Below are 12,255 nucleotides of genomic sequence, written 5' to 3'. Positions count from 1 at the left end.
TGCTAGCACGTGTGGTAATCTGAAAATAAAAACTTATGGGAATCTGCTATAGTGCATTTGAAAGCTATGTTAGTCCTCAGCAGCATACAGTGTATGTCCAATCTGGGGTGTTTAGCTAACACTGAAGGATGGAGCATGAAAAGCCATGTTTGTACTCTATCAAATTCAGAAAATTAAATTCATACGAAAGAACTGTATTAACTGCAGAGCAAGCCATCACATTTGGACTTAATGGAGAGCAAACTATCAACAAGGCATTTACTTATAAGCCTATATAATGTTTTTTTTTCACTGTTTGCTCAGGGAGACTCTGGGAAGAAAGGAAGAAGGGGCTACAATGGTTTAAATGGCGATAAGGTAAAATGTGATTTTGAAATTTAATAGTATTCATGTCTGTGCCCAATTTTGTACAATTTAAAGTTCCCCTTTCATGTTCTTACTTTAGACATGTGTTCATTTTGCATTATGAACGTATTCGTTTTCAGGGATCATCTGGAAAGATTGGAGAACCAGGACCACAGGGTCCACTGGTATGTTGGCAAAAAAGGAACTTGTTAGTGTGAGACCAAATGATAATAATTTTGTGAAATGCTTAAAAAACAAATCTTTAGCATTTTTAACACCTGATAATAAGATATATGTTCCTCAGGTTGAAGAAATAAGTGTCAATTGCATTTTATTGCCCTTAAAATTAAAGAACAGCTGGGAGTCAGGGCATATATTTACACTAAATATTACGAACAAAACGTACGGTAATCATACTTTCATAGCTCGGTGGTTAATTCCTTTAAGTGTTAAAATACCACACAATACGTAAAATTTCATTTCTATTATTTTTACCCCTGTTACTGAAAATACAGTTGCAAAGTACTTAGAATATTTTTGTTATCGTTTTTTTTTTCTATTCCTGACATCGATATAAGAGTTCAGATTTTAAAGTGGTGTAAGTTGTTGCAATAATCATTAGAAAGTTCATTTTCATGTAATTACTTCTTATTATGAACTCTCGTATGACACGAAGTTTTATTTTTCCAAGGGAACACCAGGTGTCCAAGGAGTTATTGGTAGTCCAGGATTAAGAGGACCTCCGGTATTAAGTTTAAATTTTCTGTTAGTTTTAAGAATCCGGTGACAAAATTTTTTTAAGGAGAACAATTTTACTCAAATCAACAAGTCGAATTCACTATCACTGAATTGTAATTAGTTTGTATCTCTAAACTCATGATTTGCATATTTGATTTCAGGGACGTCGTGGTCCTAATGGCACAGTTGGCGTAATAGGAAAACCAGGGCCTCTGGTAAGTTAATGATACCTAGGAACCAAAACAAACCTGTTCAAAGTCGCAAATAGGTTACTTTCCGCCGTGCTTCTTTTCAGCAAAAGATATAGAAAATATGGTAAGAACCGTTAAACCCCTTTGCTGAGTGTGTCAAAGATGTTTCTACCATATTCTGACGTTATCAGACTCTTAAGACTACAAGCCGTCCCTCTTTTTCGGCGAATTTCGTCAAAAAAACATATATATACAGAGAAAAAAAATTATGTTAGCGCGCGGTGTACGAGGTGGGACTGGTTGTAGACTACTGACTCATGGCAAAAATGGAATTTATTTGTTTTGTTCAACGAAGAGGAAGTTAGGATTTGTGCTTGAATTTTAGCGATTTTTAGCGAGCTCTGCAACTTTTTTCACTTTTATTTTGTTGTTGTATGTGGTGTCCATAGGGTATCGAAGGAAAGCCTGGCAATCAGGGAGCACAGGGCCCAAAAGGAGAGGATGTAAGAAATTTTCTATGTCAGTTGCTGGATCTCAAACGTCTGAATACCTCTAGGAATGCGGTCTTTAAACATGTATGCCGTTTATCAATTTAAAAATGGTGACTTGCTGGCGCTTGAATTGGACTGTGGCAAGAGTGCGCCGAGTTAGAGTTGTACAGTTCCGCATATTTCTTTGGAGGTATTTTAGAAGCAATTTATTAAGTCTGACTTAAAAACTAATGCCCGCAAAATCTGAATCAATAGGGTCCAGCTGGAATACCTGGATCAGTAGGAGAAGCCGGGCCCCAAGGATTGCAGGTGATTTTATGCAAATTACCTTATAGTATTCCACCTTTCTATAGAAACATATATATATATATATATATCATTGGATCTGTCTTCGTGTATACTCCTCTATTTAGTGCCCCCTTCAACTCTTTGCTTGTGCTTAAGTTATTATAACTCTGCTGTTTTCTATTTTCAAACGAAAACAGTTAAAAACACAGTTGAGGTAAAAAAAAAATTATTTTCATTTTTTATCTTAGGGTGAATTAGGGCCAAAGGGAAGTCGTGGAGAAATCGGAGAGCCTGGAAAACTGGTAAGATATCGGGAATTGCTGTATGTGGAGTGTTCATACATAGCTATAACAGCTCGTCAATTTGCTTATTGGTAAAGGTTTATCGATATGAAAATAGGTAGCAAAAGAGGTCGTAAGACGTTACTCTAGACTCAACTGCCTTTTAATGATATTCATGGGATATTTGTTAAGACAGTATGTTACATTGTGGTTGTATCTGTTTGTGACTGCCTACTACTAGGGCGCTGCTGGTCATCCTGGAACTAAAGGCACGCACGGAATTACGGTGAGAAAAGAACTAATTAATAAATAACTAGAAATGATTAGCTAAGCACCTGGATGAATGGATGCAAACCATTGGAACTAATCAAGCCTATCCTTTTTGCTTTAAAGTAGGGTATCTCTCTGATGCCTTAAGTAATAAAACCCTATCATGGTGTGTTCCTGGTTGGTGCATGTCAGCCTTGACTTTCCTCCTATACGAAGTCTGTTCCGACGGTTACTTTTGTCAAGTCCAATAGGCTAAGTCGTCGCAAAAGTAACATCTCTTTACGTGTTAGCTGCCACAGGACTCCTCTTATGAAATGACGTTACTATTAATTAGATAGATGCTAAGTTTAATAAAATCTGGTCTTCTTTTTAATTTGTTCTTCTTTTTCGCAACTTGGTAGATCTTTAAAAGGAGCAGATTGTATGATTCAAAGCCAACATCTTCCTGTGGCATCTCATGTAAAGAGGCAATCGGACTCTTCTCCTCTTTTCTCCTCTCGGACCAGTCTCTCTTAATGCTTAACTTGTCTTCACTTGTCTCTCCTAGGGAGAAAAGATAAAGAAGAGTCCGACTTGCAAATGCATAAAGTTTTTGGACTCCCTTCCAGGTTTCTGTAAGCTCATTAAAATATGTTACTCATGTAATTTGACAATACTGATTAATGAATTAAGAGTTATAAAAGAAACATGCAGACTCTAAATACTTTCCAAGAATCGACCTTAATTGAATCCACATCACAGGAGTTGCATTCCCTGAAATTATTGCGTTGTATAGGGAAAAGCAACTTCATTTCCAAATATGCATGTAGCGTGTCATGACTGGAGATTACACCTTGAAAGTAGTCAGAGTAAGCGCGACAGCTACAGAGACAATGCTTTAAAATCTGGGAGATATTCAACATTCGTGGATTCGTTCATAATGAAGTTGGACAAATTGGTGCTAGATCGCAAATCATACCGACGACATTTCACGTAAGGAGTGGCTCATGCATCGCCCTATGGTCGTTGAGATTTGAATCTCTTGAGAAATTTGGAGATCTCTCGCAAGAGATGCTCTCGGCCACGCCTCGAACATCTCTTAGGCATCTTTCGTACACTCCAAAGATCCAGCGTGCTGTCAAATCTCGATGAACACACGTTAACGCATGAACTAATCGTTAGGGAAGTGAAGCTTCAAGTGAAATTGCCTGCCTGTTTGGGACTGGTAGATCTTTCTTTTTTCTTCAAGAATTTTGAATTGATGTTTGAAAATATTCTTCGCAGGGGCCAGATGGTGTTGAAGGGGGTGAAGGGCTCGTCGGTGACCCAGTGAGTAAAAGTACCAATATACCTCGCTAATTTGTTATCAAGTGGATCCTAGAGTTTTTCATTATGGAAAGTGACTTTTATGAAGAAAACTCTCAAATGTTTTCATAACCATACACCAAGATACATAACTCTGATTGTAGGTATTGGTATCCGTATATTTTTTTCTAGAAAAAGTCATATATTGTTTTTCAAGAGAGAGAAGGAAGCATAATTCTCTTTCGATTTTGATTTTCCGACGGTATTTTGCAGGGCGTCAAAGGTTCAGGAGGGATTCAAGGGGTTATGGGCATTGCTGGACTTCAGGTAAACAATTTCCTCTTTGCGGTAAACTGCATGTGCTTGTTGTTACGTGCTTTTTTCCGTAAACAGTTGGTGTTTTCATTACCAAGTCAACTTTTAAAGATAAACAACCACTCTTAAAGTTTAAGCACATTTTGTAGTTGAGTCATCAGACAATTGTTGTAATACTGTAACTATCGATATTGACTATAGATCCATGATCGTAGGGTCCACCTGGTCCATTGGGAAAATCTGGCCTGGAAGGGAGTGAAGGAGAACAGGTTAGTTATACTGGAACTAACAGATACGTTGTTTAGCGTAGCGTTAAAACAATCAATCCTTAACTCTCAAAAAATATCTCTTCTTTAAGGGAAATGATGGACTACAAGGCTTCCTAGGACTGCCTGGAACCGCCGGTGGAAAGGTTTGTTGTTGAAATTAGTTTTTAAAAACATATAATCCTCGTTGACTTGTCTTAGTGGATTCAATGCTATTATATCTCAATAGGGAGACAGTGGTTTGGCTGGACAGAAAGGTCCACCAGGAAGTCAGGGACCTTTTGTAAGTAAAGTGTTGTTTAATTTGTACTGAGTACAGTAGCGCAAATTATTAAGTAAGATACATCTTGTGAGCTTAGTTTCAAGCAATATTGTATCTGTCGTTGATATGTGCTGTTGGAACTTAATTATGCGAATCTTACTAGATATTTTATGTTTGCTTGATTGGGTCGAGGTTAAATTGTCTTCGTATAGAGTGTCTATCGTCATAGCGGTCTTTTTATCTAATGGTTTAATGGCCTTCTTCCTGAGTATTTTTAGTCTCGAATTGACATAAGAGAGAAGAGTTAAAACCGAGGATATCTTGGTCATGGACATTTGTTATCATAATAGTTTTGGTCTCACCGATAGGGTGCACCAGGACCACCTGGCTTGGAAGGAGCCAAGGGAACAAAAGGTTTTAAGGTACAGTTCAGATATTAGATATTGTGGAAGTCTAGCATCTACTGTTAAAGGCAAAATTCAAATTCTGACTGTCGTCATCTCAGCCATTTATGCTTCCAAACAAAAACGTTTCCTTATGCTGTTAATAGGAGATTTTTTGGCTATTTTCCTGTAGGGTTTATTTAAGAATTATTGTTGAAGGGAGTAAAAGTAGCTAATCTTTGTCGTTTCCGTTGATGTCATGTTTGCATTTATTGTTTACTTCCTTTTGGTTTGCAAGCCTGTTGAAAATCCTTTGTTAGTCACTTAAGTATCGCTGTTCCTCTTCAAGAGATTAACGTTATGAATTATGCGGCTTATAGAAAAATATCATGATTAGAGTCAGAGCCTTCATGCTTTTTAATAGAGATAACAATTTCAACACCTATAGGACAGAAAACTAGATGTATTTGTTTTGGTTTTCTGTCAGGGCGAGAGAGGTTCACCAGGACCAAAAGGGCCTCAAGGAGATCAAGGGCCAAAAGTAAGTAGTTTTTTTATAATAACATTGTTTCTTTTGGTTGGCTTTTGTTTTGCTTTGTTTTGTTTTGTTTGTTCTTTTTGTATTTGTTGTTTTTGTTGTTGTTCATTCTTAAACCTTTGGATTTCAATATAAAAAGGGAACTGGTGGAGAACATGGAGTACCTGGAATTCGAGGAAATCTGGGTAAAGAGGTAATATGATGTCATCATTCTTTCACGAATTAAGTTTGGTTTGTTTTATTCTACAAGTTAACCGTGGACTTAGCGTTTGATTTGATATTGTTCTTTCGCCTCAGGGTCAACCAGGACTTGTTGGTTTACGTGGTGTTCAGGGAATGAAGGGATCAGAGGTCAGTTAAATGTTGCTGTTTCTTCTCGTAGAAAAATGAAAATAAATAGATACAAAACTACACTAACACAAACTTCTTTATTTCCTTGATGTTTCTTCCAAAGGGCGAAGACGGCATTGCTGGTTTATGGGGAGATCCTGGGATAAAGGGTCACGAGGTATGTTTAAGCGAATACAATTTTGTGATTTGGGTAAAACTGACCAATGTAACGCTTTAGTCGAAGCGAGAAGAAAATAACTAAAACATAAATACTGATAAAACCATAAAATTTCTGCAGATAAGTGTGTTGTATCATGTCAGTTAGGAAGATCTCTCTAAGATCAGTGAAAATTGTCCAAGAACAAAATTGAAGTGATTGAATTGGCCAAAATGCGGGATGCGAACAGAGACTGTAATGATAGTAGTGACTGCACCAGCACTTATTGTTGCTTTCAAAAACGTTTTGGAGGAGTAATCATAATACGTAACGGCCGGGTGCAGTCTTTAGATTTGTTAACTTCATAAGATCAGTTCACTTAGCAGTGCACATATTCCCCACATAATTACGTAGTACCTTTCTATTTCTGTGTTTGATAGGGAACACCGGGTTTACGAGGACATCCGGGTGCCACAGGTGACATGGGCCCAGTGGTAGGTATCTGGCATGTTATGGTTACAAACTCTTTGAGAGAATTGTATCCCTGGTACAAAGAAATAATGTCTAGTTTCTAATGCTAAAGGCGAGGTTAGCTCAGACAATAGTATATGAGGTGTATCGCAAAAAATTAGATTCGGAGTCCACACAAAACTCTAAACGGATACTTATTAACTCTTGGTTATCTTCGTGAAAGAGATGCATGGTTTCCACAGGTCAGGAAAAAATCAGGGGAAAATAAATCTCTTTAAAGTCAAGAAAATGGTCGATTTACGACGATAAATTTGATTTTACGAGTAAACTATTCATATTTCGAAATATTTATCGTTGTAAATCGACCATATTTCGTTCCCCATACTATTCGTTGTAACGTGTTCAAATTCTCAACGGTTCCTCTCGTAACTTAACACCGAGTAACACAACGAGTGACACTGTACACTGTAAACTAAACTACCAATTTATGCTAAAAGCATAAATTCATGGGTGGGAAGGATGGCTGTGAGGGGTGATTGGAGACCATTATCAGGACTTATTTCTGAAATTGTCAGTTCAGTTAGTCAGGGAAATTTTACATTTGGGAAAAATCAGGAAATTTCAAAAACCTACTACTGTTACAACCATGAAGACAATTGAACGTTATATTCTTTTAGTTGAGTTTTCCGCAACAATAACTTTGATATCATTATCCTCTAGAATAGTGAGAGTGGTGCTCGTGGAGAAATGGGAGAGGAAGGCGAAATCGGGGAGACGGTAAGTAAAAAACATTATTCTTGTGATGTTGTAACGTAATCATCTGGAGAAATGCACAGTGTTATGATAATAGTAGCATTATGTTTGGCTGCATTTCAAACTGACTTTCAGCTTATTTCATTTATTCTTAGGGAGAAGACGGAGAGAAGGGAGATAGAGGATTTTCTGGAAAAAACGGAAGAGCGGTTGGTCTTCGCTTTTGGCTAAGTTTTAAGGTTTTCTCTAGTGTGACAATGTTTTGCTGGACAGGAAAGACAGAAACTATCTCAGTCTTAACGATACTACTTACCCTTTCTCAATTCGAGCTTATCCAAGAGATTTTCAGCTTCTAAAGTGGTATTTGACCTGATGAAATATTTGTCGGAAGAAGTTCCAAATAGTTCATGTTGAAATTTAAAGTGAATTAGCCCCATAAGGCAACATACCTGAACAATTGTCAAACATTTAAAATTGAGCGAAAATTTGTATTTATTGTGGAGTGAGGGAATGAAGACTGAAACAATTGGGTGGGGTGCTGGAGGCGACCCTCGAGTGCGTTAGGTTGGAGAGCTACTTGTAAGTTGAATGGTGAATATTGGCTACGGAACATATTCTTCTTTATTGAGTATGAGCAACCTTCCCTTCTAATTTCTTTGAATTTTTCGTATACTTCTAGGGTTCCTCTGGTGAGAAAGGACTGCCTGGTGATCTTGGCGTGCCTGGAGTATCGGTAGATATATAACAGATTATAACAACCCCATCAAAATGCCCTCGGATTTCAATTTGATCCTTGCTATTTAATGTTAAGTACATGCACTAAATTTTTTTATACGGTAAGCTGAATTAAACGCGAATTTTGATAGGTTCTTACTTATGATCCATCGGAGTACAGACTCGTAGATGGGACGCTATGAGACAAAATTTTTTTTTTTTAATATAAAGTGAATGAATTGCCTGTTGCCGTGGGTCTGTATATAGTAATAGATCATAGATGATGTCAAAGTGAAGTAATAACTTCTTCGTGTCTCGCGCCTCGTGTGCCCTTTTTTTTTTGTTTTTGTTTTTCATTCTTTCCACATTTTGATTTCATCTATAATCTATTACTGATCAGGTCAACATGGGTCTATTTGTAATTGGACTACGCGGTTCTGTACAAGGAAAGACAATGAAAGAATTATGTTGAAGGTAAAGGTATGCAAAAGTGAGTTTTTGTTTCTTTTTCTTTCAGGGATTTGCAGGGCCACGCGGGGAAAAAGGACCTAGAGGCTCCACAGGAGGTCAGGTAAAGTTCCTAGTGCCTAGTTGTCAAACCGTTTTTTTTTTTTATGTGTAGGAGAAATTCTTTCACTCCGTAGGTTTTAAAGACTTGTTTACCTTTACCTTTTTAATTTTTTATTTGCAGGGCTTATCTGGAGCCCCAGGCTCTCCTGGAGATACTGGAGTCATTGGTCTTGGGGTAGGTAGAACTACTTCAATTGCCGGTTTATGAAATATCCGATACTAAACATCACATCTTTTTAACGTTTTTTTGTATTTGCAGGGACTTACGGGCCTTCTCGGTGAAAGTGGACGTATCGGTGATCCTGGAGGAGCGGTATTTTGCTTACATCATGTTTACCATTTTATTCAAAAGTTAGAAGACTCCATTGTAGCAATAAAAACAGTTTTCGACTCTTTGTGTATTTTGCGCTAACCCACCAAGTGTGTTTTATCATTGGCTCATTCTATAAGTTTTATGATGGCAGTTATCATATGCATTCCACCATTTTATTTTGATTTATTTTCAGGGTGAGCGGGGGAAAAAGGGAAAGGAAGGCAGGAATGGCTCACTTGGACTTAAGGTAGTTTGAATTTAATCCTTTTTTGGGGTGATATAGTTTGCCTTTACTGACAAGATTGTTGATTTGCAATTTGAGGGTCATCGTGGATCGAAAGGACAAAGTGGAGAGCCAGGGATGAAAGGACCAACCGTAAGCATTTCCACTACCCACTTTTCGTCTCCTTTTGGTTAAGTTCTTTGCATGCCAAGCATGAGAGATTCCTTCTTAACTTACAGACAGTCATTCTTTTTTTATTTTCAGGGAGGTAAAGGAAACCCGGGTAGAAGAGGGGATGATGGAAAAAACGGTGAAAAGGTACCATCTCATATGTTTTGTCCAGTCTTTGAGCGTTTAATTTCCGATCAATCCAGTCAGTCAATATTGTGTTGTGTTTGCGAGTGCGGCAACTAACTCTCACATTAGGGCCGTAAATATGAGAAAAATAAACTGCTGCTCATAATAGACGCAAAGTTATTGCATGAAAATATTACAAGTTGACGCGTTTGCGTCTTACTGAAGGCCTGATTGTGTAAAACGCGAAACAAACCGTGACATGGTGACTTTCTTGAACAGCGCAATGGTGCATTCCTCCTTGCTAGCGCTTTGCTCACCTTCAGAATTTGCTGATTCCTCCGAGCTTCGAGCTCTAATTTCAGGCTTCAAGCTCTGAGGGAATCACTTTTACAGGCTATAATGAAAAATAGGCAAAAGTGTCCTAGATCTACAGGAGAAGAGCTGTGTCTAGGATGTGTAAGGAAAACTTGGTTGCAAGGTGGTTTGGTTCTTGAGATGGAAAGTAGCTGATGAAAAGCTCTTCATCCACGCCATATTAGCGAAACCAATTTGTATTATACTGTGAGGGAAGAGCAGGAGTGGGTGAGCATCAGAATACCATCTAGTGTCCCGTCAATGACGTTCATAATAGTGTATTTATCATATTCCAGGGAGAGAGAGGCGACCAAGGAAGTCTGGGACCCTCTGGACAACTAGGGCCTGAGGTATACACACAACCGAAAAGCGGATAATGTGTCCTAGTCTTTTAAAGTGTTTTACCATTTGTAGAATTTAGAATTGTAATTTTTTTCGGCACTCATGCTGTGAAACACGCTGTGGTAAGTCCGAAGGTTCCATACGAAAGTCCTAGATTACAGAACTTTACAAGTAACATTTTTACGTCCTAAAAAAATCGATAGTGATAGATCATAGTAAATGACAACGGTTTTTTATAAGACATTGTTTGTTATGTTTTGTCATTTCAATTTTAGGGAAGCGTTGGCCCACCTGGATTAAGGGGAATGCCAGGTTCCCTCGGGCAACAGGTAATTTATTTGGCAAACCTTATATCTGGCATATTTTATCCCCCTTTTATATGTTTTAAGATTAAAGCAAAATTATGTTTAAGAATAACAAACGTTGATTGAACTACTTACATCAGATATATACTATATCCCCACGTAAACGTTGTTTTCTTTTGTTTCTCTTTGTTTTTATTGTCAAAGGGAAAAAAAGGACTGTTCGGACCATTAGGAGAGACGGGGACGATAGGTGCAGAGGTAAAAATGGGCCAATGGGCTGAGAAACTCTGGACATTAAATTATCTGGTCTGCAATACATACATAATTTTTCATAATATTTTGAGGTTGAGGAATGTTAGATGAGGATGTTAGATGTAAAGTAGATGAGGATATTAATTATGCAGTTTATTATCAAAAACTACCTTTTTTTTGACAGGGACTGTTTGGAGAAAGGGGTGCGCAGGGAGACCCGGGAATGCGGGGCGAGAGGGTAAGCTTTTGATATTTACATAGCTGAGAGGACTAATCCGCGCCTGAGACTTTGATTTGAATGTTTTTCTTCGCTGTTATAGGGTGAGAGAGGTATTCCTGGGAATAAGGGGGCTGTTGGACCGAAAGGAAGACAGGGTTCTGTTGGCGTCAGTGGAGATCGAGGTCGAGGTGGCAATGCAGGACAAATGGTAAATTTTACAATAATTAGCTAGATTTATACTTGATTCACTTAAAAAACATTTCTTGACTGTTTCGATTCTTTCCTACTTGTTTAAACCTTTTTTTTAATTTCATGATTATTATTATATGCTTTTTGTACAGTAGAAAAAATTGCATTTCAGTGTTTTTAGCCCAAGTTTGGTCACTACGATTTTAGAATTTGAAATGTCCCTGTAAGGAAACTGGTGTTTGCAATGAATTCTAGGGCGATCCTGGAATGTCCGGTCTTCGAGGCAGCCCAGGTTCAGAAGGAAATCAGGTAAAAGATGTGACAAATATGAAGTCTCCGATACGAATATCTTTATTTACCCTATTTTACTGCAGAGTATTATGGAATGTGGATATGTTTAGTGTCTGACTCTGGGATTAAAAATTGAATCGAAAACAGTTCTTTTAAGCTCTAGTCTTACATTATACGATAAATGTTACGTTTAAGGTCAAACCATTTACTGCAGAGGTTATTGACATATGTGCGAAGTAAGGCGTCGCAACTCCTCCAAAAATATGATTCACTTTTTCTTTGCTCTCTTGCTTGTAGGGTCGAACTGGTTACGTGGTAAGTGTTTGTTAATGTAAAGTTCAGATTTGTTAAAGTATATTAGATGTTAATGGATAAGCACTCATTTGGTCGTCCCATAATCATAACATGTTCCTTTTTATTATTTACCAAAGTTTCTATGTGATCAGTTTTGTTTGCGTTCTTTTTGTCGCAGGGAGAAAAAGGCATTCCGGTAAGACGATTTCTTCTTTATTATGAAGATTTTCTGTCTTTTTCTTTAAGTGATAAAAATGCTTCTAGCTACAGGAATGTAGGGTGTCACTGAAGCTTTTCTTGTTAATTAAGTGATGGGTCTCAACAATATTTCCCATTTTCTTTAGCCTGGGCGTAGACGACATTGGACTTGAAAGATGCTTAAGCCTTAACTAAAATACTTGACGACACCTTAACTTAAAATGTTTTCTTTTTCTTCTTTTTATTTCAATCTCCAAGGGAACCTCAGGATTAAAGGTATGTCTGGCTTATTTCTAAATTTTAATTTGATGAAACAGATCTTTAGACCTC

At 37.6% G+C, this 12,255-nt stretch overlaps 1 protein-coding gene across 12 annotated transcripts in view; it reads left to right on the top strand.

Moving 5' to 3' along the window:
* Window positions 1-12,255, top strand: part of LOC113679976 (uncharacterized) — a 36,796-nt gene that overhangs the window by 19,877 nt on the left and 4,664 nt on the right. For 10 of the 12 annotated variants that reach the window (XM_089202780.1, XM_089202779.1, XM_089202781.1 and 7 more), the window contains exons 25-61: window positions 304-357; window positions 486-530; window positions 1,037-1,090; window positions 1,245-1,298; window positions 1,724-1,777; window positions 2,021-2,074; window positions 2,302-2,355; window positions 2,576-2,620; window positions 3,868-3,912; window positions 4,162-4,215; window positions 4,419-4,472; window positions 4,562-4,615; window positions 4,699-4,752; window positions 5,100-5,153; window positions 5,602-5,655; window positions 5,792-5,845; window positions 5,950-6,003; window positions 6,107-6,160; window positions 6,580-6,633; window positions 7,331-7,387; window positions 7,519-7,572; window positions 8,043-8,096; window positions 8,595-8,648; window positions 8,769-8,822; window positions 8,907-8,960; window positions 9,154-9,207; window positions 9,283-9,336; window positions 9,448-9,501; window positions 10,131-10,184; window positions 10,452-10,505; window positions 10,686-10,739; window positions 10,918-10,971; window positions 11,054-11,161; window positions 11,398-11,451; window positions 11,731-11,748; window positions 11,906-11,923; window positions 12,184-12,201. In XM_089202780.1, coding sequence (XP_089058906.1) covers window positions 304-357; window positions 486-530; window positions 1,037-1,090; window positions 1,245-1,298; window positions 1,724-1,777; window positions 2,021-2,074; window positions 2,302-2,355; window positions 2,576-2,620; window positions 3,868-3,912; window positions 4,162-4,215; window positions 4,419-4,472; window positions 4,562-4,615; window positions 4,699-4,752; window positions 5,100-5,153; window positions 5,602-5,655; window positions 5,792-5,845; window positions 5,950-6,003; window positions 6,107-6,160; window positions 6,580-6,633; window positions 7,331-7,387; window positions 7,519-7,572; window positions 8,043-8,096; window positions 8,595-8,648; window positions 8,769-8,822; window positions 8,907-8,960; window positions 9,154-9,207; window positions 9,283-9,336; window positions 9,448-9,501; window positions 10,131-10,184; window positions 10,452-10,505; window positions 10,686-10,739; window positions 10,918-10,971; window positions 11,054-11,161; window positions 11,398-11,451; window positions 11,731-11,748; window positions 11,906-11,923; window positions 12,184-12,201 — 1,920 coding nt within the window. Of the gene's footprint in view, window positions 1-303; window positions 358-485; window positions 531-1,036; window positions 1,091-1,244; window positions 1,299-1,723; window positions 1,778-2,020; window positions 2,075-2,301; window positions 2,356-2,575; window positions 2,621-3,867; window positions 3,913-4,161; window positions 4,216-4,418; window positions 4,473-4,561; window positions 4,616-4,698; window positions 4,753-5,099; window positions 5,154-5,601; window positions 5,656-5,791; window positions 5,846-5,949; window positions 6,004-6,106; window positions 6,161-6,579; window positions 6,634-7,330; window positions 7,388-7,518; window positions 7,573-8,042; window positions 8,097-8,594; window positions 8,649-8,768; window positions 8,823-8,906; window positions 8,961-9,153; window positions 9,208-9,282; window positions 9,337-9,447; window positions 9,502-10,130; window positions 10,185-10,451; window positions 10,506-10,685; window positions 10,740-10,917; window positions 10,972-11,053; window positions 11,162-11,397; window positions 11,452-11,730; window positions 11,749-11,864; window positions 11,924-12,183; window positions 12,215-12,255 lie in introns of those variants that run through there. The other 2 variants (XR_016185546.1, XM_089202790.1) reach the window with 2 other exon arrangements.

The sequence above is a fragment of the Pocillopora damicornis genome, chromosome 4 (genome assembly GCF_964200805.1).
Source record: "Pocillopora damicornis chromosome 4, jaPocDami1.2, whole genome shotgun sequence".
Taxonomy (NCBI): Eukaryota; Metazoa; Cnidaria; class Anthozoa; order Scleractinia; family Pocilloporidae; genus Pocillopora; species Pocillopora damicornis.
This window is presented reverse-complemented; position numbering and strand designations above follow the sequence as displayed.